Raw genomic sequence first — 26,886 nt, 5'->3', positions numbered from 1 at the left:
AATGTCCACATGTTGACAAGGTTATGAAATGTTATGTTTACATGTTTTTTAGATACGCGAGCCACAAAAATTCTAAAGAAAAAGAAACAGGACAGTTACAAGGAGTTATCCGCATATCGCGGATAACTAATAAATTAAATGTTTTCCATTTTACTCTTTCATATATAAACAGTAAAGTCAGTGGAAGACTTGGTCTTGAAAAAAAATCCCCATGGGTAATGTTTATTTCTGAGTTGGAAATTCTGATAAAGTGTGAGTTTTTAAAAAAGAAAGGGCAAAAGCAAAATAATGTGGTCAGATATGGACCTTAAACATTAGGTAAAGTACAAAATATTTAGTTTATGTAAAATACAACCAATCATTGTTAAAAGGGAAGGGAAATTAAGAGAAAGAAAACAATGTCAATTAGTTCACGGGTATAGAAATTATTAAAAAAAAAAAATAATAATGTCAGTTCTATAGTATTATACAAGTTTAATTGGTTACCTGCACTTAATGCGGATAAACCCTATCGTCATGAAATTCTATGATTGATTGTAAATTAAATACTATACCAACCTGGTTTTTGCCACCTTTCATTCTTTTTCAAAAGCAATAAAATTGTGTGTTCTTTGATATGTGGCAGGTATTCATCATCTATCTCGGTACCATCTTCTTCAGTAACAACTTTCACCACATTATTTAAATTAAGTTTCTCTGATCCTATTAACATTTACAATGGATAAATTAATTTCTTTCTATTTTGCATCAGCTTAGCCATCTGTTTATAGTATACTACAGTATATCCATTATTTTATTACAAACCACTGGCTGCTGTGATTTTTTTTTCCTATACGAGAATTCCTCCATCGATTTGTTTCAGACTCAATCTGAACATACACATGGCAAACCTCGAAACTATGAGCATCTTTTTTTCATTTATATTAATAGTATAATTTACTCTCACCTAAAAAATTAGCTCCCCACCCTTATCGCACTCGTCTTTGTATCCAAATTGTGCATAGAAGTGAATTTCTAATATCAGTCAGTAGCCCATTCTAAATACAAACAAATTCAGTTGGAATATTTTTTTGCTATTGATTTTAGATATGAGATGTTTAAACATTAAAGATGTATTGTCTCCCAAAAACATGACAATAAAGATTAATTATTTCAGACTTTGAATACGTTATTTTGTAGTATTAATAAAGGGGAAATTCCAAGGTAACATACTGACATTTTTTTGTATTCATATTGTCAGTTTAAAAGGGTTTAAATATTATAGAAAAGAAGTACAGTATAAATCAAAGCTTTGAGGTAAGTTTATTCTTGATTCCAAACACATAAAATTGACAATCTTCCAAAAATCAATATCTATAGTCAAAAATGAAATATTGATATTAATATGAATGGTAACAGCCCTTTAATATGATATAAAAATGTCAAAATAAGGTTTTAAAAAAAAATAACCTTATGAGTGTATGTAAAGCTATAATTTTTAATAGTTTGGAATATATCATAATTGTCAAGAAGGTGCATGGTTCTTAAATTAAAAAAAATGTTGTTTTTTGGTAACAACCTGACAAAATTATTAATAATTATGTTGGCCCCTCCTTAATATTTCTATGTTGATTACTTCAATTTTTTTTAAACAAAATCTCAAACAATATATTTAATTCTTTAATTCTAAAAAGAAATGACATGTATAAATTGGGATTTAGTTGTCTGTAGGATTTAAGTAAACCTCATATTGTTTTATTTTTTAAATTTTCTAAATATCATTATTTTAAATGGAAATATGTCTGTATGTATATCACAATTTTTTTTACCACTTAAATATTCTGAAAGTATATAACATTAGCCTTGTTTGATATCAAACATGATTGGTAAAAGTTGAAAATTTTAAAAATAAAAAAAAGTCGTGGAATTGCCCAAAGTTATTCACTTCAGTAGAAAAAAAAAATGGGAAAAACATTTTTTACTTACAAAATCACAAAATAAATGGTTAAATTCAACCAAAAACCCATTGGCTAGCAGCCAATTTGACTATTTTTTGCTTTAAATTACAGTTTTTTTCAGGTAAATATATTTTTTTTTCAATTTTTGGTCAAAGTGGATATCTATTATGTGACATTAAAATGGTAAAACATTTTTTTAAAAATAATTTTTTCAATAAAAGGCATATTGCCAAACACAGCAAACCCCATCAAACCAACATAAAAGCTACTGAATCGTGTAGTGTATACTACACACTTGATATGTCAATTCTTTTTTAAAAAATGTTTAACTACTTATTTTTGGGGTAAAACATCATTTTTGTGGTTGAAAACCCCGCAAACCTCCAAAAAAAATATAGCAAACCCATCCAACAAACATAAAAGCTACTTTATTGTATTATGAATTAATTATCGTACTGACGCAGTTATAAGCCAACCCACTTGAACATGAAATCACATCACGACCATAATTTGGAGGGGAAAAAATATGCAAGTCGATCGTGTGGGAACAGTTTCATGTTCATGTGACACAAAATCCAGGTACACGATCATAATTACGGCACTTTTTAATCGCCACACAGCAGCCTCTCGTACTGAGTTAAGAAAAAAACATGTGAGAGATTGCGGTAAAAAAGAGAGTATCGCGTTTTATGCCATGTGACCAAAAAAAACTAGGTCTGTATTAATTACAGTCTTCTGTCGGCAGTCTTTTTGAGCGACCGACTGAACGTTCTGATACTACTGTATATTTAGAATGAATTTGTTATGATCTTTTTTGTCGGCATATCATTTCTGGATCGACTGGACGTTATTTTTATTAGTTGGCCTAGTTCATTGAGGTTCTGTATTAAACACGAAGCATTGCCGAAATTAGCATGAATGACTTTGATGCCTTCGTATGTACGGAATTAAATTGTCTACTTTCTCAGTTGCACAAAACACCATTTTGAACACCTATCGCCCTTGGCCTAATTTAAATCGTTAACACTAACACAAAAAGGTCTGATTTACGATGTTTTAGAGCTGTCAACCACTTAAATTTTAGACTTTAATAGACTATGTATTTTGTTACAAAATAATGTATTATGGCACCTAGATCTTCAAAATTAATGGGTGGGCTTATACATGAGTGCCTCATTTTACATGAAAATTAGTTTGCTCCTAACACCTCTGCATCCCCTGCCATAGAAGAGGCTGAGGTATTTGTCAATAATAAATCCAATCAGTTGAGACTTGAAATATTTAATGATATGTATTTTAGTTGTGAGGATGTACAAAGGCACATCAATTCTCTTAATAAGGGATGCTCCAGGAACTGATGGCATTATGGCTGAACATCTGATGGATAGCCTCCATACTAAAGTTGCCAGATGTTCTGGCCTTTGTGTTCAATACCTGTATTAAATTTGGGATTATTCCCAAAATTTTCAGAGAAGGAATTCTTGTGCCTGTTTTATTTTAATAAAGAAACCCAATATAGATCATGTCTGTGAAGTTGGTTACTAGTTCCTAGTTCCTTATTCAAATTCAATTAAAGGGACAGTCACAAATATTTAAAAAAAACCAGATTTTAATATGTAATACTGGGGTAGCACTAACATTTCATTTTGTTTAGCCATTTGGCGAAAGTCAAAATATTTTTTTTAGTTAAATCAGTTTATCTATAGCCAAAATGGCTAAAGTCCAATTTTTTTATTTAGCCAAATGAATCGGTCATTAGCCAAAATTAAAAATTGTTGAAATATAATGGTAAAAACGTTTTAGTTAATTTATCTATGTCAATAGGTCTATACACTGTTCCCTGAACGTTTTTGTAAGGCATTTGGGGAAAGAGAGCCATGCCTAAATCACTGTATATTTGATTAAAAAAAATAATTGTTGTTGTATTTTATGATCAAAACAATTGTTCAAATTGTTTTTAATCATACAGCTATTAATTTAATAAGAAACATTTTACAGTTTTCTGAAATCCTGAATGCTATGTTATTTTTGTTTTTTACGCTTGGCTGGTGGCTTCCGTACCACGCGAAAATCATGTCCTAAGACTTTCACGGTCACCCGCCGTCACCACCGCCGCGCAGTGGGTGAATGTTTTTAAATTGGGTATGCTCAAGAGGTGCGAAAGTGCAGTAGCGCAGGCCTAGGCCTACAAAATTATGTACGACGGTACGTCGTAGTCCTAGGCTATATGCTAAAAATATTTCTAGCAAACGAACACTCGTATCGTTGTTGAACGTGCAGATAATATAGGCCAAAGCACAGGAAAAAGGCGTTTCTGTCGGGGGAGAAATGTATGCCATCCCGGCTCGATTATTTATTACCCAACAACACAGAAGCCGGCGGCCGGCCTTGCTGTTTATATAGTCCGCAATAAATGCACGTGTGACGTGTGTTTAGCTAAATCCCAGTTAGAATCTACCATTTCCCGAATGTTGTTTTGTTTACTCAGATACTGACGCACTGCACGCACGAGGAAACTTTATTAAGGGTAAAATATGAAACTACATTATTGGAGCCTAAAATGCATAACGCATAAATATTGATTTCGATAAGATCATTCATTGAAGTTACTATGTTTTTTTTTAATCTGAAAAGAACACCCTTATCGAAAAATAGACAATCCCGGTAAATAGCCGACCGTCGGCTGTCGAGTCGTCGATCGTTTGTGCAGCGCAACACGTGATAGTTTGGGTAGACTCCATCATCCATGTGTCGTGTAACGTCTGTCTCTCTGTGCAGTCAACCTCTGCTATCTCCATCATATTGAAATAACAAAGAGACGCCTGGTTCAACGAAACAAGTTGACGAAAATGGAGCTTGAAGTAAACAACATGATAACGAACAAAATAAATGCTTGAAGATCGACAAATGGACCTTTTAGTTGGACTTTATGCTTTCGCCAAAATGATTATTTTATTATCTATTTTATCATATGTCATAGGCAAAATGGCTAAAGTAGCCGTTTTATTTTTCGCCAATCTGGAAACGTTTTCGCCCATGGCGACTTGGCGATCGGCCAGTGCGAGCCCAGTAATAACTGTCTAATTGAGTTGTTATTGCATCAACATGTTAGCTTTGACCTCCTCTACTTCTTCTGGTCAAAGTAGGTCAAGGGTGATCGATCAATACCAAAAAATGTTGAAAAAATTAAGTAGGTCAAGTGTTATAACGTTCGTAAAGCCAGTTACTTATTCGCCGTAGAGGGCGTAGACGCAAAAAAGTTCGCGGAACTGGGGTGGCAAATGGTAAAGTAGGTCAAGGGTGATCGATTCATACCAAAATATTTTGAAAAATTTAAGTAGGTCAAGTGTTATAACGTTCATGAAGCCAGTTACTTATTCGCTGTAGAGGGCGTAGATGCCAAAAAGTTCGCGGAACTGGAGTGGCAAATGGTAAAGTAGGTCAAGGGTGATCGATTCATACCAAAATATTTTGACAAAAATAAGTAGGTCAAATGTTATAACGTTCGTAAAAGCCAGTTACTTATTCGCCGTAGAGGGCGTAGACGCAAAAAAGTTCGCGGAACTGGGGTGGCAAATGGTAGAGTAGGTCAAGGGTCATCGATCTATACCAAAATATTTTGAAAATATTAAGTAGGTCAAGTGTTATAACGTTCGTAAGAGCTTGTTACTTATTCGCCGTAGAGGGCGTAAATGCATAAAATGTTATTGAACTTTGACCGGAAGAAGTAGAGGAGGTCAAGGCTAACATGTTGATGCAATAACAACTCAATTAGACAGTTATTACGTATTAAAATCTGTTTTTTAAATATTTGTGACTGTCCCTTTAATTGAATTTGAATAAGGAACTAGGAACTAGTAACCAACTTCACAGACATATATAGATCCTTCAATACCAAACAACTACAGACCAATAATTGTTTCTAATATCCTGTCATAAATATTTGAACTAGGTTTTAACGAATCATGTAGGGGTGTTAAACTTGACCCGCTACAATATGGGTTTGCCAGTTGTCGTAGTAGTTGTACAGTCAATGATGACTACTGTAAAAATAGAGGTTCAGTAGTTTATACTTGTTCATTGGATGCCGAGGGTGCATTTGATGCGATCCCCCATTCCATCATTTTTCAAAAATTAAGTAGAGTCGTTACTGACAGCTGGTGGAGGTGCATGCATGACTGGTATACCAACATAGGGTCAAGTGGAATAACTGTATCGGTAGAAATATAAAAATTTTGAAGGGAACTCATCAGGGCAGATTATCTTCGCCTTTTATTTTATTTTTAATATATTTCACAAAGATCTAATTAAAAAGTTAAATAACCTTAATTGTGGTATAGCAATCAGCAACTGTTCTTGTAATGCATTTTGCTATGCGGATGATATTTTTTTGAACAAGTCTATGTATCTGTAGTGGATCTTCAGAAATTAATTGATGTTGCTGTTGCTGTCTGGGGTAGGCTTATACCCGAGTATGGGCTTATAACCGTGTCATTACGGTAATGAGTAAATTTCTTTTTTGTTGATACATGGTAATATGCACGCTTTGCTCGAACACAGCCTCCTTTGTTTGTGACAACTTCAACAATTAATTAATTAATGATAAAATATCTTCAAATTGCTAGGCATATTATTTTCTTACTGTAACTAAAAAGCAGCATTTATAAATCTGGCACTCAAGTTCGTAAGTAGGTGTAGTGAAGTAAGATCGTGGTTTGTGTGCAGCCTCAGATCCGAAGAGTCGATTGAGTTTGAAATAAAATATGGAGGAACCGTCGTACAGGAAAAAAAAATCGCTGACTGCTGTAGTAGCTGCAGTAGTCATTCTGGTCTTGCATTTGTGATAAACAGCAAATTATACTGTATCTTTAATAACTCAAGTAAACATCACAAAAAAAAGCATAAAGAAAGACTTTTGTGACATTTCTTACCTTTTTTTATAATTTCAAGAAGTGAGCTTGCAACAACAGTTTTTTTAGTCTCTCTTGGTAAATCCCAAACTTTATAAGCCTTCATTGCTACAATAAAACAGAAAAAGCATAGAAAATTAAAAATGTATTTGGTTATTTGCACTTTTACACCTTTTTTTCCAACCAATTTTTGCTTATTTCTTTCTGTCAAAAACTTTCTGCACATCCTGCTAACTAACAAACACACAAGTGACATGCAATCGACCAAATAACCTCTCGCCATTCAGGCGAAGGTAATATGATATCTTGATGTCTAACCACAGACAAGGAATCTATATAAATTTACGTAAGGGCAAAATTTGGTAAATCGCGCGTTACTGCTAGAATTTTTACTCGATGGTATATAATATTGGTTCATACTTTCGGTACTGATTTTAACCACCTGATGTGACCATGTTTACTATTAAATTGAAATAGATAATTAGTTATAAAATTTATTTAGTTTATAATTTTTTTCAAAAAGTGACTGAGGGTCTGTTTCTGCTGAAAAAATATAAATAATCGATTTTTGCTAAATACCAAAACCACAGAATTGACTATGTTGCAACTGACAATTTTCTCCGACGTTAATCGGTTATCTGTTAATCGCTTTTTAAAAATCACGTCATCCATACCCACAGCGCAGTTCAAGTTATGGAAGGCTGATGAGAGTTGGTTTGTTTAAACATCCTATCGCGGCCTAAAACTCTCACATGTAGGATTAAAAATTAAAAATTGAACTCTTACGTAAAGCTATATTATTTGTAAAATCAAAATCTAGGCCCGTTATATTAATAAGGGCACGTCGGCAAGAAAAGTTTGTTTCGCCGTTGGTTCTACTCTAGGGCATAGCTAGGCTATATATTTCTACCGAAACAACAGGCCTAAAAAAGGACATGCAAAACATCGTTAGCCTGGACTGGTGGGATGTAACGGTGTACTTGTAACACAGAATCCTGGAGTCCCTCGGTATAATTCTCCCCCACAAAATAATAACAATCAAATGTTTAACATTTGATTATTATATCATTGGTCCACATCGTTGTTTTGCTGATCGTCGTCGATCGCGCAATAAGCTGCATGCTTTGTGAATGAGGGTTGCCATACTCTAGAGGTCAAAGTGTGGTTAATAATCGCTATTTGTGTTGCAGCTCAAAACTGCTCTGCAATAATCGGTTAAAACAAGGAATAAACAGGCCCTGAAACACCCATTTTTTCTGCAAGTAATTTTAACCTTTGACCTGTTTTTTTCATCTAAATAACGACATGGCATAGAGATTTTAAGCGCAAATTTATTTATTTATTTATTTTTGTTTTTTGTTTGAGAAGTGTGTGTGATATTTCTTTGAAATCCTGTACATAAGATTATTTGCACGCACGCTGCAACTTACCTTTATTTTGTAAACTATTGATTTTTAACCACGAAATGGATAATTAAAATATCGTTGTGGTGCATGTGTAGATGATTTCATATTCTTGAATATATAGACTTGACGGTGAACTGATTTTTTAAACAAAGCTAATTCCTAAATAGACATCGTAAAGTAATAATTTCTAGGCCGATTTTTTTTTTTCACGAAGTAAAACATGTATTGTACGTATATACATATTAAATATTGTTGTCATGAATTTCAGTAAATACATTAAAATTAAAGTAATGTAATAATAATAAAATATTTGATGTAGTACAGTTGTGGCGTGATTTAATAGACCAATGTATCATTTGACGGGACACAAAAAATATGTATAGCCTGGTGAATAAATTCGTCCACGTTCAATCCGTCGTGCAAATAGAGAGTGTAGGTTGGAATGTTAGTTTGTGTAAATAAATCACTTACCAACTCCATTTTCAAATAAGATGAGATTTTTATAGTTAAAATCGTTTGTGTTTTGAAACCTAAAGTTCTGCAAAATTACAGAGTTAATAAATATCATCAATTTTTGACACAAAATATTTGAAGCAAAGATGCCATGGCTCATCCGCAAGAGAACCATGGACAAAGCCTATTAGTTACTATTCTTCGGTATACGGTATACAAAACACGGCACTTTTTTTATGAGCGCAGTTTCTGCTGCCAAAAAAATATGGTATTCAAAATATACCGTATTAAATACAGTATTTTCTTGGCAGCAGAAATGGCTTGCTCTTTGGAATTAATAAATATCTTAACCTTAATATCAGTTCTAGAATGATCCTTAATATCAGTTCTTTTCTAATGAAGAATCTGGGCAATTTATAATCAAGCTAAAATACCACAATAATTCTTCTAGCCTCAATGCTGCCTCATTACGGTATATAGGCCTATAGTATTAACTTCAGAAAAAATTATGACGCAATTTAGTCCTCATAGGCTACAGTAACAATCTACAGATATTCATCAATTTAAAAAAATGAAATAATGAAATACTATTTTGATAGATTTAATATATGTTTATACAAATGTATTGATTTGCCATGAATGGAACATTCCAATCTCTCAGTCTCCAGGTGGTTTAACACAAGTAGGTAAATTTATGAGCTTAAAACCTTTAGATATAGTACTGCAATACTTTGACAATACTGTAACGAAAAATGAAGGTTGGCATTTTTTTTTTTGTGACCAAAATGGCAATTGTGAAACCAAATAGTGAAAAAATGTTTTTTTATTCGCCAAAATGGTGAATATATTTCATCTCTGCCGGACGTGTCAAAAAGATGTATGTATTGTAACCAACCTTGAGTCAATCACATGATAACCGGAATATGTGATTATCAATTGTGACACATGCAAGAGAAAGCAGACATAAGTTGGAATTTTCAAAATTGAGATTTTCACAAATACATAATGCAAGATTTAAAATGCTGTAAAAACTATCTTGATACCATGTCTACTTCCAGAGAGTTTGGCTGTTACAATCAGTGTTTTGAGAAAAATGCTTTTAAAGTAAAAGTTAACAGGAAATGACAAATACAAAAAAATAAACAGGGCATTTCAGTTTACGCCTTAGCAAAAGGGTATACTAATTGTTTTATTTCAATGAAACTTCGCACCTTCGTTAATTAACCATTGTTCTATTATTATTATGCAACATTTTCATTAAAATCAACCCACTGGAACACTTTCAATTTAAGCATAAAACATGAAAATCATACATAATTTAAACCATCTCTTTAACCAACATACCACATAAAATGTTAACATTTATTTATTTATTTGTCTAAAAATAGAAAAACACCAAGGTAATCTAAATAAATACTGTTTCAGCTATCATTTTCTGTAAAAATAAAAAAAATGTAATTTTTCAGCTGAGTGGCCAATGTTTATTATGAAAGTCAAAAAAAGAAAAAAGACTGTACAAAAAAATTTTTATTATGAAAATTGTATGCGTCGTGGATGGGACAGCAAATGGACATGACTTTTGAGAAGGTTTACGTATTGTAATATTTCTCCTCATTTAAAAGAGATTTAAAATTTTGTTTTGTATCATTATGTTGCCAGATAGTTGTTTTAGATAACTGAACGTTATTATAAAAATTTAACTGCAAATTTATTAATGTTTTAATGATTAATAAACAACAGTTAACACCTTTGTACAGTACTTCTCAGCCTACAGTACAAAAACACTTTTTAATTCTTACAATATTAATGTCATCACATCCATAAAAAAAAATGTCCCATCTGTAACATTCAATAAATTTTGATGGTAATGTTTTTTTTAATAAAAAAATACAAGTTTTAAAAAACTTGTTTAAATCTATTGCAATTTAATATCCTTATGAGTTGAAAATTAAGATTTAAAATTAAGAATTAAATAACAATTTTAGAGTCATTACTTCAATAAACACAAGTGAGGAAAAAACCCCAATCGAAATGTCTCAGAAGTAACAATTATGAATTTTGAAATGCAAGTATGAAATTAATAAACAATTTTAATAAAATACTTTATTATGAATAATTGGAGCTTACTAAAAAAAAGTAACTGCAGTATATTTATGGGCAAAAAATGTTAACAAGATGCATGGTTTTATGACATAAAAAGGATTTAAATGATATGTTCAATCCTTAACAAAAATGTCTGTCCCCTTCCTACGAAAAATGTCATAAATATATTTTTGAATATGATATTTTCACCAAAAGTTTATGTATTGCATATAGTTTTAAAAGGAGAAAACAAAATATTAAATTGTGGTATCAATACCTTTAACTGAAATGTAAAAAACACCATAAAACTACTATTAAAATGTTGCGGATGAGACAATTATGAATTTTGAAATGTATATATGTAATTTAATAAACAAAATATGTGTTATAAAATGCTTGAATATGTACAATAGGGACATAGAGTAACTATATCTGGCAAAAAAATGTTCAAAAGATGCATGGTTTGTGAAATAATTAGGATTTAAATGATACGTCCCGTCCATAACAAAAATGTCCCGTCCGTAACAATATGTTTTTGAAATATGATATTTTCATCAAAATATAAAATTTTCAAAAAATTTGTTCATAATACAATGAGATATAGTCCTCAGGAGGAGAAAATAAAATATCAAGATTTTTGCATCATTACTTTTAAAATAAATGTAAAAAAACCGCCTAAAACGTCGCGGACGGGACATTTATGAAATTGAAATGGATGTATGAAATTAATAAACAACAAAATTTTAATTAAATACTTGATTATGTATTATTGAGACATAAAGTAACTATATCTGTTGAAAAAACAGTAATAAGATGCATAGTTTATGAAATAAATAGGATTAAAAATGTCCCGTCCGTAACGCCAAATATGACTTTTTCATATTTAATATTCAATAACTTAAAAAATCAATATCAGAAAAATAAAAAAAATGTTATTTAATAAACTTCAACATGTCTACTTTGAGAAATGGCCAAGAGTTACATCAAAATCAGTAAATGAAATTTTTAAACCCACGGACCAAATACTGTGGAATGCCCCGAATATATTTTTAAAATGTTCCTCTTGGTAACCATCCTCTTTCCCATCCCTCAACCGTTAATGTTACATACAAAACACAAATTGGGTTTGTTTAAATGAGTCCAAATTAAAAATTTGGACTCATTTTGTGACAAATTTCTCTTTCGGAAGTAATTCCCAGGGTGCTAATTTTAGTTGACTACATAAATCATCGTGTATATTTATTCGTTTCTGTAAAAGACAATGTAGTAACTAGTATACAGTAGTCCTGTGGTACGTACATTTGAAATCGCCAGTTTTTTTAACGCTGAAATTACTGTGTATTCGAGAACCATCTGTGGGCACGACCTAGATGATACGCGAGCCTACCTAACTGTACAGACGAGTAGTTGGAACTTAATAATTGTGTAGGTTGTTGTCTTGTGTTGTTTTTATCTTTTATTCAATCAAAATTTGTGATTAAAATACAAATAAAACATGACTGCATGCAAAAATGTTAGGCCTATGTTCTGCAGCCTCACTGGCCTGACGCAATACATGTGTGATCGGCGTCAGGCCCTTATCAGGACAACATGATCAGCCTGCCTGGATCAAGTTTTTCATCAAACAATATAAAATAATAAATCGTTTTGCTTGTGTGTTTTATTTGCTTCTTATTCACTCACGTGTTGAACGTTTTCGACTTATTTTCTTCGACACAAAAACATCTTAAAACATACCATAAATGAACGTATGTCGGAATGTTCATGCAGTATGTTTGTTGTTTTGCATGATCGCGGAATCAGCAGCTATACAATGCGCAGTTTGTTTGTTTGTAATAATAATTACTTCGCATGTCTATTATGAAAGGAAAATAGCGATTCACAAAAGAAATTCTTAATTTAATATAATGGTGATGTAAAAACATGTGTAACAAAACATAGGCCTAATAATACATATTGTAGCTTAATTATTACTAGCTTCAATATGTTTGCTTTATATAGGTCTAGGACTACCTAGGCCTAAACTGTATTTAAAAAATATGACAATAAAACTTAATTTTGCAATAGTTCAGTAGGGCGCTAGTTCCATTTCGCATCTGTCTATTATTTCGACTCCATATTTGTTAAAGTGGAGCTACACTCAGACTTTCTCAGCTTATATTATGTTTAAGTATGTTTTAATTGAAAGTGATTACATACAAAAAACAGGGAAGATATGGCAATATTTTCCAAAAACTAATTTCTAAAAAATCGGTCAGAAAATAGTGTTTTTTACTACATTACACTTTTTCAGTAACTTAGGGGTTATTAGTTTACAATACGTCGCAAAACGTGTTACACTTAGCGACTGACGCGTTTTAGTCGCCGGTGAACGTGTTGGTGAAATGTCTCCCCTTTGGTAAATTATGTGTTGGAAAATGGCGAATCAATTTTATACCAGGGAGTTGTAAAATAATTTTTACAACTCCCTGTTTATACACACAATTAATACGATTTGTTTAGGCCCAAGTAATATTTCCGATAAAAATGTCAGCATAATTTACATGTAACATCATGATTTGCACTGTACAACAACAGCATAATAATCTTAATCAAATTGCTTATTAATTTTAAGCTAGGCCTAGCTAAATCGTCTGCTCAGCCTAGTCCCATTTATCGTTCCTGGGTTTTCTCGCACATTAAGAATTGTGAAACACAAAATTCTCTACAAAACAAGACTGGTATTGCTCAGAATAGTAACGGATGTGGAAGCTTATGTCTGACTGAAAAGCAACTATTCAGGCACCCTATCATGGCACATGGGTAAGCCGAGATTGGGTGCCAGAACAAACTTCACTGCTGTAAGGCTATCAGGCAGCCAGCTAGAGGCCAAGCAGCATCGTCCAGCTAGAGGCCAAGCAGCATCGTTACATACCTAGACTCTAGTAGGCCTAGGCCTAGCTTTATTGAATATATAGCCACGTCTTTCTCAAATCTCGTTAAATTTGACATTTTAGTAATAATCTCATAATCACTTATTACACTGTGAAACATGATAGGGTCACACCCAGAATGTTTTAATATACTTTTCGCCCGTCAAAATTAACATCGCGACAACAACAGCAGATCGCCAGCTGCAGTGTGAAAAATGTTGTGAGAAATGTCACGTGATCATACTCCCTAGCAAAGTAAAAAACCCAATTGGACCCAACGGGGGAAAGTGTCTATTTACGCGAAATTGCGCAATGTATACGCAATAACAATACCAGAAATAAAAAGATCTGGAAAAATTACATATAAAAACATTTTACATTTTTTTTTTAGTGAAGAAATTAATTTTTTAGGAATATTCAAATATACCCCGCTTTTGCATGTAAAAGAATAGGAAATTACAAGGTATCCCCCCAAAACGCAAAAAGGCGTGATTTTCAAGAAAATCATACTCATTGAAAAAATTTTCAAAAAAATATGAAGTATGAGGGATGATATTTTTAAAGAATAGTTGAAATGTATGAAAAATAGCAATTTTCTGGGTGGAGCTCCACTTTAAGGAACTTCATCCTTAGAATTACGCCCATATTCTTAAACCGGACTTTAGTTGTAGTTCGAGTAAAACTTGAGGAATTTTTATTCATAAACCGAACTAAATCTAACTAAATCAGCGACAAAATCAGGCCAACCTCGACTAAATCGAGACGGATTTTGATCGATTTTTTTTAGTCCTCGAGGGGGCAGGCTAAATCGCCGACTAAATGGAATTTAAATGAGGTTTATAAAAAATTGAGTTGTTATATTGGCCAGATATTGAAAAGTGAAATATCTATTTTTATATTAGCTGAATTTAATATATATTGGTATATGTGTTATAATAATGCAAATCATGTTTATTTACAAACGTATACAAATTACATTAGTCCGACTTGAACTACTTCACGCCGTAGCGCGCATGGGAGATGCGGAAATTAACCATGAGATGGAATGTTTAAGGGGCCGCTTTCTTGTCACGCTATGAAATATGTGGTTCGTCGCGATCATACTTTGTTGGAGGCCTAGAAAATATGAAAGAACCTAATTTGGCGCAACAGTGTAGTGACACTCACCATACATATCTACCAGGCCTAGGCCTATAGAATAGCCGGATTACGGTCGAAGCGGCCGCCAACCAAAGCGGCCCGCTAGTTCAATAACGGTAATTTGTATGGAACGCCATGTGTGCTTTGATTGTCGTTGGTTTGTAATCTTTGATTGTCGTTGGTTTGTAATCTTTGATTGTCATTTTTTCGACCGGTTTTCTTTACTCGGATGTAAATAACAATCTACATTATTGTAATGTAATTTATTCTCTTTATTTTACAGATTGAATGTGATACGTTCTTTTAAACGAAATGGCGAATCGATGATTAGCCTACTTATTTTAACTAAATGATTTTAAATAAATGATATATATGTTTAATAATAAAGTCAATAAAATTCATTGTGGTGTTTGTATTGTATATTAATATAATCTATATTATAAGTGAGAGAGTTTGTACGTCTGTCTGTCTGTTTGTTTGTTTGTTCGTTATACAAATTTTTGTTACTGTACGTAATCTTACATATGGGGTATCAAAATGAGCGCAATTGTACCGGGAATGTTCTAAGCTATATTTGAACATCATCCGCCATCTAGGATCCAAGTTAGGGGCCAAAATGTGGTCAAAATGGCCCACTTTTCCCCACTTTCGATGTTTGTTCTGCATATAACTACACATATGGGGTATCAAAATGATTGCAATTGTACCAGGAAGGTTTTAAACTACATTTCAAAAAGTCTGGAGATTTGGTGGGAGAGGGGGATTGGGAGATAGGGTGTGAGAGTTTGGGTTCAGGGGATAGTGGGGATTTTGCTTAGGCTAGGGGTGGTAGGCTCTCAAATTGTGGTAGGAAAATTGTTAAAGTATTTTAATTATCACTGGGAAGGGGCTGGGAGTTTGGGGTGGGGATGTAGGCCTATCACCATGACTGAAACTGTACTGGGAATGTTTTAAACTACGTTTGAAAACTGCCACTAAGGGATTATTGGATGGGAGTGCAGTGTTCTCCCCAGGCCTTTGAAGCGTCACGGTACCGTGACGCTTGGGTTCTCTACCGTGAAGCTTTACGGTCGGCCGTGACGCTTAAAACTTTATCCGTGACGCTTAAAAATATCAACCACAACCAATCTAAAAATAGATTAATAACGGGCAGGTACTTTCTAGAGCTGAGGCGCGGCATGCATAAAGAGCCTAATGCATACGAGACACGTGACATGACCACAAGCCAAGAAACAAAAGACGCGCTTTCACCGGCCGCCGCCTAGAGATGTAAACACGTGTTTTGTTACTGCCATGTCTCTCTTTCGATCTCTAGTATTGGCTGTTGTCTGAATCGTCTAAAATGCGGTAACTTGTATATTGTATATAAAGTTTTCAGTTAAAACAATGATTGATTGTATTGTTTTTCTTGTAAAAATGTTATGTGTATTAAAAAATAAATATCAATGAATGATATGTTTAATATCACACTGAATTAATCGACTCTCTATGGATCGGTGGGATTTACTCTTTCGTCGGTAACGTTACAGGCCTCGAATTTTACCGCGGCCAGTGCCGCCAGTGCCCTCCCAGTTGGCCTCAATACCCTCGAAAATGAACAGCACCCACGGCCACTACTGGCCTGCCCCTTTTTTGCGTTGGCCGTGAGTGCCCTTCCCGAGTTTTACCACAATAAAAATCACTGAAGTAGATAGAAAATAATGTCAAGAAGATTTGTTTACACGACTCGGACGAGACGCAAAACTATCGCCTGTTTTCGTTGCAAGGGATTTCCCTAAACGCATAATACACAGTGTAGACAAAACATCGAACATATTCGTGTAAACCAAAACAATATCGTCCCGGCCGCGATTTTTTTTTCCGTACGAGAGTTCCTCCATCGGTTCGTTTCGGACTCAATCGACTCTTCGGTAAGCCACCGATGCTCACTGATGCGTGACAACAACCACAAGACAAAACGTGAGCAGCTTTTTTTCACGAGTGATTTATACATTACTATACTATACTCACTGTAAATATAATAATAAATATTAATAGTAGTACTGAACCTCATAGTTTTAGTAACGGTAAGAGCATTATTATTATTGGGTGTAATAATAATAATAGGCCTAGAATGTTAATAATATAATACTGTATAGGCAGCCACAAACCAATGTATCATCAGATTCACAAACAGTAAACACACACACACACACAGCATCAGCATTTATTTATAAATAAGTCCAAATAAAATATTAGTACATTTCGCAAACTCTCTGTTATTTTTTTTTGCAACGTAGAGAAGTACTTACCGTAATTGAAAGAAATGTTTACTCATACAAGAAATTTGATTCAAATAAAATTATGACAAGATGTTAGTACGTATCAGTTATTTTTGTAATGTATTTTTAGGATTTTAATTGACCTAATTTATTTTAATGATATTCATATTTTGATTTTTTAATATGATATACTGTAATAATAATAGGATTTAGGCTATATTATTTTTTATGTATTTGTTTTATTCTTAAAAATATAATAAATTTCCATTTTAAGTGGGCCAATACAATTTCTTGAATCTAGACTCTTGGAAAATATAAGTTTTTAATTTTAACGATATACTATCCCCCTGAAGAAAAACCCCAATTTTTGTAAACATTTTATTGTTGAATATGTTATTTTAATGTCACATAATAGTTATTCACTTTGACCAAAAATTGGATTGGCAAAAAAACTATTTACCGGAAAAAAACTATAATTTAAAGTAACAAATAGTCAAATTGTCTGTCAGGCAATGGGTTTTTGGTTAGATTTAACTGTATATTTTGTTTTTTTTTATAATTGAAATCATTTTTTTTTCTATTGAATTAAAACTCCCAAAATGGCCTATTATTAAAAGTCTGAAATCTTTATTTTTCATGATTGGGGATAATACATCTTTAACGTAAAATTTCCATCAGCCTACAATATAAATATTAATTTAATAATATTATTTTAAAAAGTATAAAAAACATACACTGTGCATAGGAATTCCTACTGTACATAATCATTTTAAATTCAAAAGTAATACATGGCATAGGCCTACACAAGCGTGGCTAGGCTAGCCATATAGCTACAATACCTAGACCTAGGCCTAAATATCTACTATTGGGTCGTAGACCTAGGCCTAAATATCTTTAAAATGCTATTGGGTTCTTAATGTAATTACTAAGTAGGACTAGGCCTAGTATTTATTAATTAATGTCAATCAAAGTTCGTATTTAGTGTAGATTCTTTTTACTGTTGTGAGACTGAGAGCCTGTGAAAGTAACTCGCGGTTTGTAAATTCTACAGTATTATGTTGTCACGCATCAGTGAGCTGACTTACCGAATACCGAAGAGAGTCGATTGAGGCCGAAACGAACCGATGGAGGAACTCTCGTACGGAAAAAAAAATCGCGTCCCGGCCGCCGTGTGCGTGGTAAATCATGGTATAGATAGTACATTAAAATACAGGGGTGTACACTTTTAATAATCAAGCTAAAAACGTTCCTCGATCGGAGGTCACTGAAAGTATTAAAGTCGCACCACCCCCGCCTCAATAATCGAGCTAGCCGCCTTCGTTGAAAAAAAATTACACGCACTCCTAGCTTATCCTCCCACCACCGCCCATCCGATCGAACACACGCAATTCAATACATTGGGAAAACAATTCCATTTGTACGGTGGCCCACAACTATCACGCACACTATAACACAGAATCACACAATTAAAGAAGGAATTACACAATTAAAGAAGGAATCACACAATTAAAGAAGAAATCGAATATAAACAAAAGAAAGCATGAAAATATAAAACGAAATGCACAAATAAAGAAGAAATGCACAAATAAAGAAGAAACGCACAATTAAAGAAGAGCTAAGCACAATTAAAGAAGTCCGCAACAAATTCGAAAGCTCCTCGCACAATTAAAGAAGTCCGCAACAAATTCGAAAGTACCTCGCACAATTAAAGAAGTCCGCAACAAATTCGAAAGCTCCTCGCACAATTAAAGAAGTCCGCAACAAATTCGAAAGTGCCTCACACACAATTAAAGTACAGTAGTCCGTATGGAACGCCATTGCTGCCTCCGGCAGCAAACTTTAATTCTATTCGGCTCTTTTACCATTACGTTTGGCTCTTTTACCACCATTCGGCGCATTTACCATTACGTTCGGCTCTTTCAGCATTCGGCGCATTTCTATTTGGCCCATTTACCATTACGTTCGGCTCTTTCAGCATTCAGATCTTTTTTATTCGGCCCATTTACCATTACGTTCGGCTCTTTTTAATTCGGCCCTTTTTTATTCGGCTCTTTTTATGTTATTGAAGAGGGGTGGGGGTTGGTAAGTATTGGGAGATACAGGAGTCGGTTGTTATGTACTGAGAAGACTTTAAACTAATTTTGAAACCCGCCCTGGGGCGGGTATAATTGCTAGTATATAATAAGCCAATTATTAAGAATTATACATTTTTTCAATAAAGTATATCACAATATATAGTTTTGTTATTGTATATTAATTATTCAGTAAAGTAACTACAGTATACTATAGTTTAGTGTTCATAATTTGTTAACTTCTTTCTAATTTTTTTTACAATATACATGATTTTATACCTTCAGATATATAAATCAATTTAAAATGAGTTTTAAATACTAATATAAGATGCAAGTGTCTGCACGGTACGGTAATTAATTACGCGAATTTTTGCTAATAACTCGACTGGCGGCCAGCAATAGTGCTGTAGAAGGTGCGCGTTCCTCTGGCGTTTTCGTCCCCAAATGGCTTTATTGAAAACACAAACAATGTATTACAATGGAATAACACTTAATGTAGAACACACCCTATTACTAATAATAAAAACCAAGATTCGATAGTATGTAAATGTGATATAAAGATGCGACAATGCCGTACGTAAATTATTAACGCAATACTGTATAACGATTCGATAGTAGGTAAATGAGATATAAAGATTCGGCAATACCGTACGTAAATTATTAATGCAATACTGTATAACGATTCAATAGTATGTAAATGAGATATAAAGATTTGGCAATACCGTACGTAAATTATTATTGCAAATACTGTATAAAGATTCGATAGTAGGTAAACGAGATATAAAGATTCGGCAATACCGTACGTAAATTGTTAATGCAATACTGTATAACGATTCAATAGTGTGTAAATGATATATAAAGATTCGACAATACCGTACGTAAATTATTAATGTATAGATTCGATAGGAGAGGGTCGAGAAACGTCGTGTCAGTTCAACGTTATATTTTCCCTTCACTACCAATATAATAAAATATACAAAGTACGTAAATTATTAAATGATTCGATAGTATGTAAATATTAAAAATAGAATATAAGATTCGATTAAAGCGCACACGGCGTTCCATACAAATGACAATGTTAAACTGGCGGCCGCTTTGACCATACTCCGAATAGCCTAGGCCTACCTAGAAAAAGCTTTAGCCTATATTTATTATGCTAACTAAATCCTCTGCTGCTCTAGCTTGGCCTAGGCCTCCTTTGCTAGAGACTAGGGACCTTAGTTAGGCTAGCGGCGCTACTGCAGTTTCGCACCACACCGTTATATCTTTGATTTCTCACCTAAACTTTCCTCTTTCACACTCACAACATACTATTATGTAACATGTTTATACGATTCGACCACTTACGAAGTAATTTTTTTTTCATAACAATACTTTTCAAAACATTTTAAACGATACTGAACTCGCTGTCAACACACTGCGAAATGTTCGCCATCTTATATTTATCACTTAATTGCCAGAATGTATGCTTTATTTTCCCCAAAAATGTAGAAACTATAGAGGGCAGTGTTATAAAATCCGATTACACATATATAGGCCTATTTAGTTTTGAAAGCAAGAAATGTTTTCAGCTGGCGAAATAGAGGTTAAATTAATATTTCATTATTAGTATTATTATTATTCATATTAATAGGTCCTATCAAATAAAATTATCTCGGTGACTAATCAATACATTCACTAAAACAAAAACAAATCATTTTCTATTTTTTAATACAGTGAGATAGCAATATTTGCTATGATCATGGATTAATCCATGCTGTGTTTTAAATATTGAAATATGGTTTATGATTTTTAAAAAACTGTGAATTGTTTTTTAAAAAATGAAATGTTATATGTACGGACTCATATCGTCGCCGTTTTGATATGTACAGCTGGTTGTTTATAAAAACCACTCTCTACAGTTTAAAAATAAAAACAGAAAATAAAACATACACTGAATTCTGGCAATTTTCTGATTCTAAAATGGCCACAGTTCGATTGAAGTATTCGAGGAAAAGGAGCTGTTTTGAAAGGCATTATTATTGTGATAAAGGTAATATAACGGTGGCTAAATCATGGGAACATGACACATAATGGCCTAAAATTGTATGATGTGGGTGTGAGAAAAAAAATTAGGTGAGAAATCGAAGATATAACAGTGTGGTGCGAAACTGCAGTAGCGCCAGGCTAGCTAGGTAGGCTAGTAGAGGCTGCAAGGCCTACTTACTTACTAGAGGCCTTTCTCTTCTACGTGGCACAACAAGATAGGAGATAAGAAGCTCCTTCTATCACTGCATCAGTACCCAAAACACTCTCTCCTTCCAAGCCGGCCGGGCACACACACAGCAGCACAGCAATTTGAGTATGGCCAAGGCGTAGAGTGTACAAACAACAGTATTACCAAAGATAGTACACTACCTTTGGTAATTTGGTATTACTGTATTTACTTATTTCGTCATACTTCGAACAAAATACCCGGATGAACACGATAGACAGATGATCCTCTCCTGCATGCTATTATATAGACTCCATGCGGTGTATATTATGTCTGTACTACAGGCACCAGCGAGGTGTAATAAGCCGAAGGCTAGAGGGCGTACTCCAGACTGAAAAGTGATTCCAAACAGGAGGGGGAACCATGGCGGCCGTAAATGTGTTCAAAAACATTATTAATTTAATACAAAAAATAAGGATTACGGTCATGTCGGCCACATACCACATCGGCCCCTAACACAATAAAAGCAATATGTATGTATGACATTATAATGTTGATTGAAGCATGGAAGTGCTGGACGTATCCGGATATTCACCCCTGGACATTTACCCCCCGGAAAACTACCCCCCGGACAACCACCACCTGGACAACTACCCCCTTAGGACAATTACCCCTTTAGGACAAATACCCCCCGGACAACTACCCCCTTAGGACAACAACCCCCTTAGGACAACTACCCCCTGGACAACTAACCCCCGGACAATTAATTACCCCCCCCCCCCCACCAGGTAATTACCCCGCGGACAACTACCTCCGACAATACTCCCCGTAGGACAACTACCTCCTGAACCTGGACAATACTCCGAAGGCAAATAATCTTTTAGGACAACTACCTCCGTAGGACAACTAACCCCTGGACAACTACCCTCCGGACAATTACCCCCTAGGAACAATTACACCCTGACAATTACCCCCCGGAATTAATAACTATATTTTAATTCGTTACTTTGACGAATTACTATTCATTATTGTAAACAAAAGTAAAAGATTGAACATAAATATAGTCCTAAGGGAGGGGGTAGTTGTCCGGGGGGTAGTTGACCGGGGGTAGTTACCCGGGGGGTAGTTATCCTAAGGGGGTAGTTGTCCTAAGGGGGTTGTTGTCCGGGGGGTAGTTGTCCGGGGGGTAGTTGTCCGGGGGGTAGTTGTCCGGGGGTAGTTGACCGGGGGTAGTTACCCGGGGGGTAGTTATCCTAAGGGGGTAGTTGTCCTAAGGGGGTTGTTGTCCGGGGGGTAGTTGTCTGGGGGGTTGTTATCCTAAAGGGGTAGTTGTCCTAAGGGGGTAGTTGTCCGGGTGGTAAACATCCGGGGGGTAACTGTCTAGGGGGTAGGTGTCCTAGAACCGTGCTGGAAATTGTGAGTTTTAAGGAATCTTTGTTTTTTAAATTTCTATTTGACTACTTTTTCTATTATTTATAGATTAGTAGACCTTATGTTATTTGAGTATGAGATACGCATACATTACAAAAACGAAAGTCTTTTATTTTTTATTTCAGTTTTAATTTTTAAATATAATGTATCTTAAATTAGTATTTAACTATTTACATTGCTTTTAAATTAATAAACTTAAGTAAAAAAGTTTACTTAACAGTTTGTAATTTATTTTAATTAATAAACTTAACAGAGTTACAAATATATGTACTCACTTATTTATTTTAACATTATTTTACCATGTCATTATTACATGTATTTAGTACATGTACGTTAAAAATTATTACTTTTTACTAGATTTGAACTCGTCACTTTGACGATTTCGGGTTACCCGCGCAAACATGCATGTACGGTAAAATATATGAACGCCGACAATTATTATGCCATCCTATGACATGAATTAAATAATGTTTACAGTGCTGAATTGTACCTATTTTGTGTCATCATACAGCATATTACAGTATTTACAGAATACACTGTATATTACATATACGAAATTACGAGACCCATCTTTTAAATCCAATTATTAACACGATGACGTCACCAAATTGACATATAAAGATAACTATTTTAGAAGAATTATCTAAATAATTACATTAATAAAAATTTTGGGCACGTAAACGTGAGATGCGCTCTCTTTTATACGCGATGAACTTTTACGAAAGAAATGGAAATGTGACTTTTTGAATTCAGCTGACCATATGATGACGTCATGACATCAGCTAGACAAAATATGTATATGAATTCATATCTACAATTCAACAGTTTCCATAATAAGTTTTAATCACGTGGGTCACTTTTCATTCCGATGAGCTATAATATATACTGTAGCCTAAAGATGAAATTAAGTAACTCATGTTATTCTGCCTGAGACTACGATCCGAAAGTTACAACTGGTTCAAAATTCAGCATCACGCATCATATATATGCGCAGGAAGTATGACCATGTTACTCCACTTAACCTAAGATTACACGTGACCTAGATCACGCCAAATAAATACGGTGATCGTGCGTTTAGTGTCTGCGCTCCATCTATATGGAACACTCAAAATCTACAGACTTTATTCAAAGGCATCTGAAATCATATTTATTCCAACAAATTTACGAGTGCTAGCGGCTCTGGCGTTGCGCCTTAGAACTTATCTTGTGGGAAAGAATTCGGCGCATTATAAATATGAATTGAATTTAATTTAATTCTAATATTTTTATATGATGACGAAATAAATTAAACAGTTTTGTAACTCATGTGAAAGAGAATTTATTGAGAAAGAACGTATTAAAATCTAGGAGAAAATGAGAAACTCATGGGCGCTCTACTACTAAATTGGATTAACTAGTACAAAAGTGAAAACAAAATTCTATTTTTAAAATTCGAGTGGCCATATGGTGACGTCAAGACAACCGGTAGGTACAAATTTTACATGAATTGATATCTACAACTCATCAGCTTCCAAAATATATTTAAAATAACAACAATATCAATGTATAAACCAAATAAGCTAAATGTTGGCAATTTGTTATATTATATCTAACCCGGTATCAAGTGCGTAATCTATCCTTTTTTTTAGGCCTATACGAGGATCATATAGAATGCGTTCGCGTTTATACGCTTACTATGAACTGAACCTAACCCTCTAAATAATCTAAACTATGAACTGAACCTAACCCTCTAAATAATCTCAACTATGAACTGAACCTAACCCTCTAAATAATCTCAACTATGAACTGAACCTAACCCTCTAAATAATCTCAACTATGAACTGAACCTAACCCTCTAAATATTCTCAACTATGAACTGAACCTAAATAATCTCAACTATGTACTGAACCTAACTTTCTTAATAATCTCAACTATGCCCTCTATAAATAATCTCAACTTTGAACTGAAACCTAACACTCTAAATAATCTCAACTATGAACTGAACCTAACTCTCTTTAATAATAATCTCAACTATCAACTGAACCTAACCCTCTAAATAATCTCAACTATCAACTGAACCTAACCCTTTAAATAATCTCAACTATCCACTGAACCTAACCCTTTAAATAATCTCAACTATCAACTGAACCTAACCATAAAAAACCTCCACTGTGTCAACTAAACCTAACCCTTTAAGTTTAAGTATACACAGTTTAAGTGTAGCATTGTGTAATTGTTATATTATTTGGCTTTATGACTACATTCAGACATGGTATGGTATAGTTGAAATATTATAGCTACTATAGCAGCTATAGCTGAGGTTTCAGGCAAGTGACCAATGTGTCACAGTAGCCCCTTTCTCACAGAGCTGTGTGCCAGGAATATTGCGGGAATATACCATTACCATGCCGGTATGGTTTTCTGTGAGAACGGGTCGTCTTGGCATCATGCCGGCATCGACATGACCTGCTTTAGACCTAGTAATAGTCTAGGGATATTCCCCGCAATATGCCAGACGGGCATTCTGTGAGAACGTAACGCCGTTATATTCCGGGGTTAGTATTTAATAATTCCCCGTCGAGGCTTTGACACCTTGCGCGGTCAAGTGTATCACTTTGGCGCCGATTCAATTCAATTAACAATAATAATGTCGAACTGGAGGGATAATGAGATAAGAGAGTTGCTTAAAATAAGGGGACAAGAAGAAATTTGTAGCATAATCTATAGGCCTAGGCCATAGCAGCTTTGTTGGTGCCTGACCCTTCGTCGCCTTGTAAATTGTACAGCCTTCTAAGGTGTTTTACAGATTGCCGATGACGGCTAATTAATTGATGTACCTGTATAATATATGCACAATATACTGTACATAGCATGTATTGCATAAATATTATGCTATAAAGGAAGATAATAATCTGTAACTTAAAATTCGCCGCCATATATCGCTAGACAAAAATAATAACAATAAAGGACGCCCTAAATAATTATTGTTAGATGAGCCGGATCTAGACGATTTCGACGAGCGACCTATTTCCGACGGCGACCAGTCGGTTTTAGATAATTTCGATGAGCGACATATTTCTGACGCCGACCAATCAGTTTTGGATAATTTCGAAGCGGAGGGACATTTTCCTGAAAACGATCATCCAATTCCTAATGTTTTTATTGAAAAACCAACAACCGGCGATATACGTTATTTTGACTATTTGCCTTTTGAGTTGATTCTGAACATAGTCGAATACGCTATCAGGAGAGATGTTCTAACAATGCAAATGTTGCGCTGTGTGAACTGGCAGTTTAATGCTGCTGTCCGCCAGGCTGTAATGTCGATAGGAGAGCCAAGACTTCACATTAATTCCTACATATTGGATGCACTAAAATTCGATGCCAAATTCGACAGATTATGAACATGTTATCTGTAAGAAAAACATTTTTGTCCAACGTTTGTTCGTTTGCGCTCAATAACAAGTTGGCTTTATTTCTTGTATTATAGCTATTGGTAGGATTCAAAGGTATAAAACAAATCATCGAATGGGGATGGTAACATACCCTTATTATATTGAAACATGAGGGTTGAGCTATTGTTTTCGTATAAATCAAAAATATTTAGTGGCAATAAATAGAGGTTTTGAGGTATGTAAGAAGTGAACGTTACAAATAATACGAAGTGTCCTTTTTTGAAGAAGGAAAAGTCTATTTAGAGTAGTTATATTTCTTGTGCCCCAGATTGAAAGACAATAAGTAAGGGTAGGTAAAATTAGTGATTTATAAATTATGAGAAGTACATGATTAGGTAATATAGTTTTTAAAAGATTCATAGCACCAATGATTCTGGATACTCTAACTGCGATTGCATTGACATGATTTGTCAAGTTTATCATCTATGTCGACACCCAAGAACTTTGTTACTATGGCTCTATAAGATGATGTTAACACAATATATGTGCACAAAAGGCAATATTATAGCATTTATTGAATTTTAAAAAGTGAAAATGTTGGTCATTTTTTGAAAAAAATTCATGTGGTCCACCACAGTGAAATTTTCGGAAAAAGGCCAAATTTGGACCCTTATATTTGTTGACATAACTAGTTACTATGGCTCTATAAGATGA

At 34.1% G+C, this 26,886-nt stretch overlaps 1 protein-coding gene across 3 annotated transcripts in view; it reads right to left on the bottom strand.

Annotated features, from left to right (window-relative positions):
- Positions 1-21,668, bottom strand: part of LOC144852483 (uncharacterized) — a 31,388-nt gene extending 9,720 nt beyond the window's left edge. Inside the window, exons 1-3 of one of the 3 annotated variants that reach the window (XM_078710312.1) lie at positions 21,380-21,668; positions 6,869-6,955; positions 559-702 (exon numbers count right to left, since the gene is read on the bottom strand). In XM_078710312.1, coding sequence (XP_078566438.1) covers positions 559-702; positions 6,869-6,953 — 229 coding nt within the window. In that variant the 5' untranslated portion in view covers positions 6,954-6,955; positions 21,380-21,668. Of the gene's footprint in view, positions 1-558; positions 703-6,868; positions 6,956-20,520; positions 20,613-21,379 lie in introns of those variants that run through there. The other 2 variants (XM_078710311.1, XM_078710310.1) reach the window with 2 other exon arrangements.
- Positions 21,669-26,886: the final 5,218 nt, after the last annotated feature.

Source organism: Antedon bifida, chromosome 9 (genome assembly GCF_963402885.1).
Source record: "Antedon bifida chromosome 9, ecAntBifi1.1, whole genome shotgun sequence".
In the NCBI taxonomy this organism is placed as follows: Eukaryota; Metazoa; Echinodermata; class Crinoidea; order Comatulida; family Antedonidae; genus Antedon; species Antedon bifida.
The sequence above is the reverse complement of the archived record's forward strand: the minus strand, read 5'-3'. Positions and strand labels throughout refer to the sequence as shown.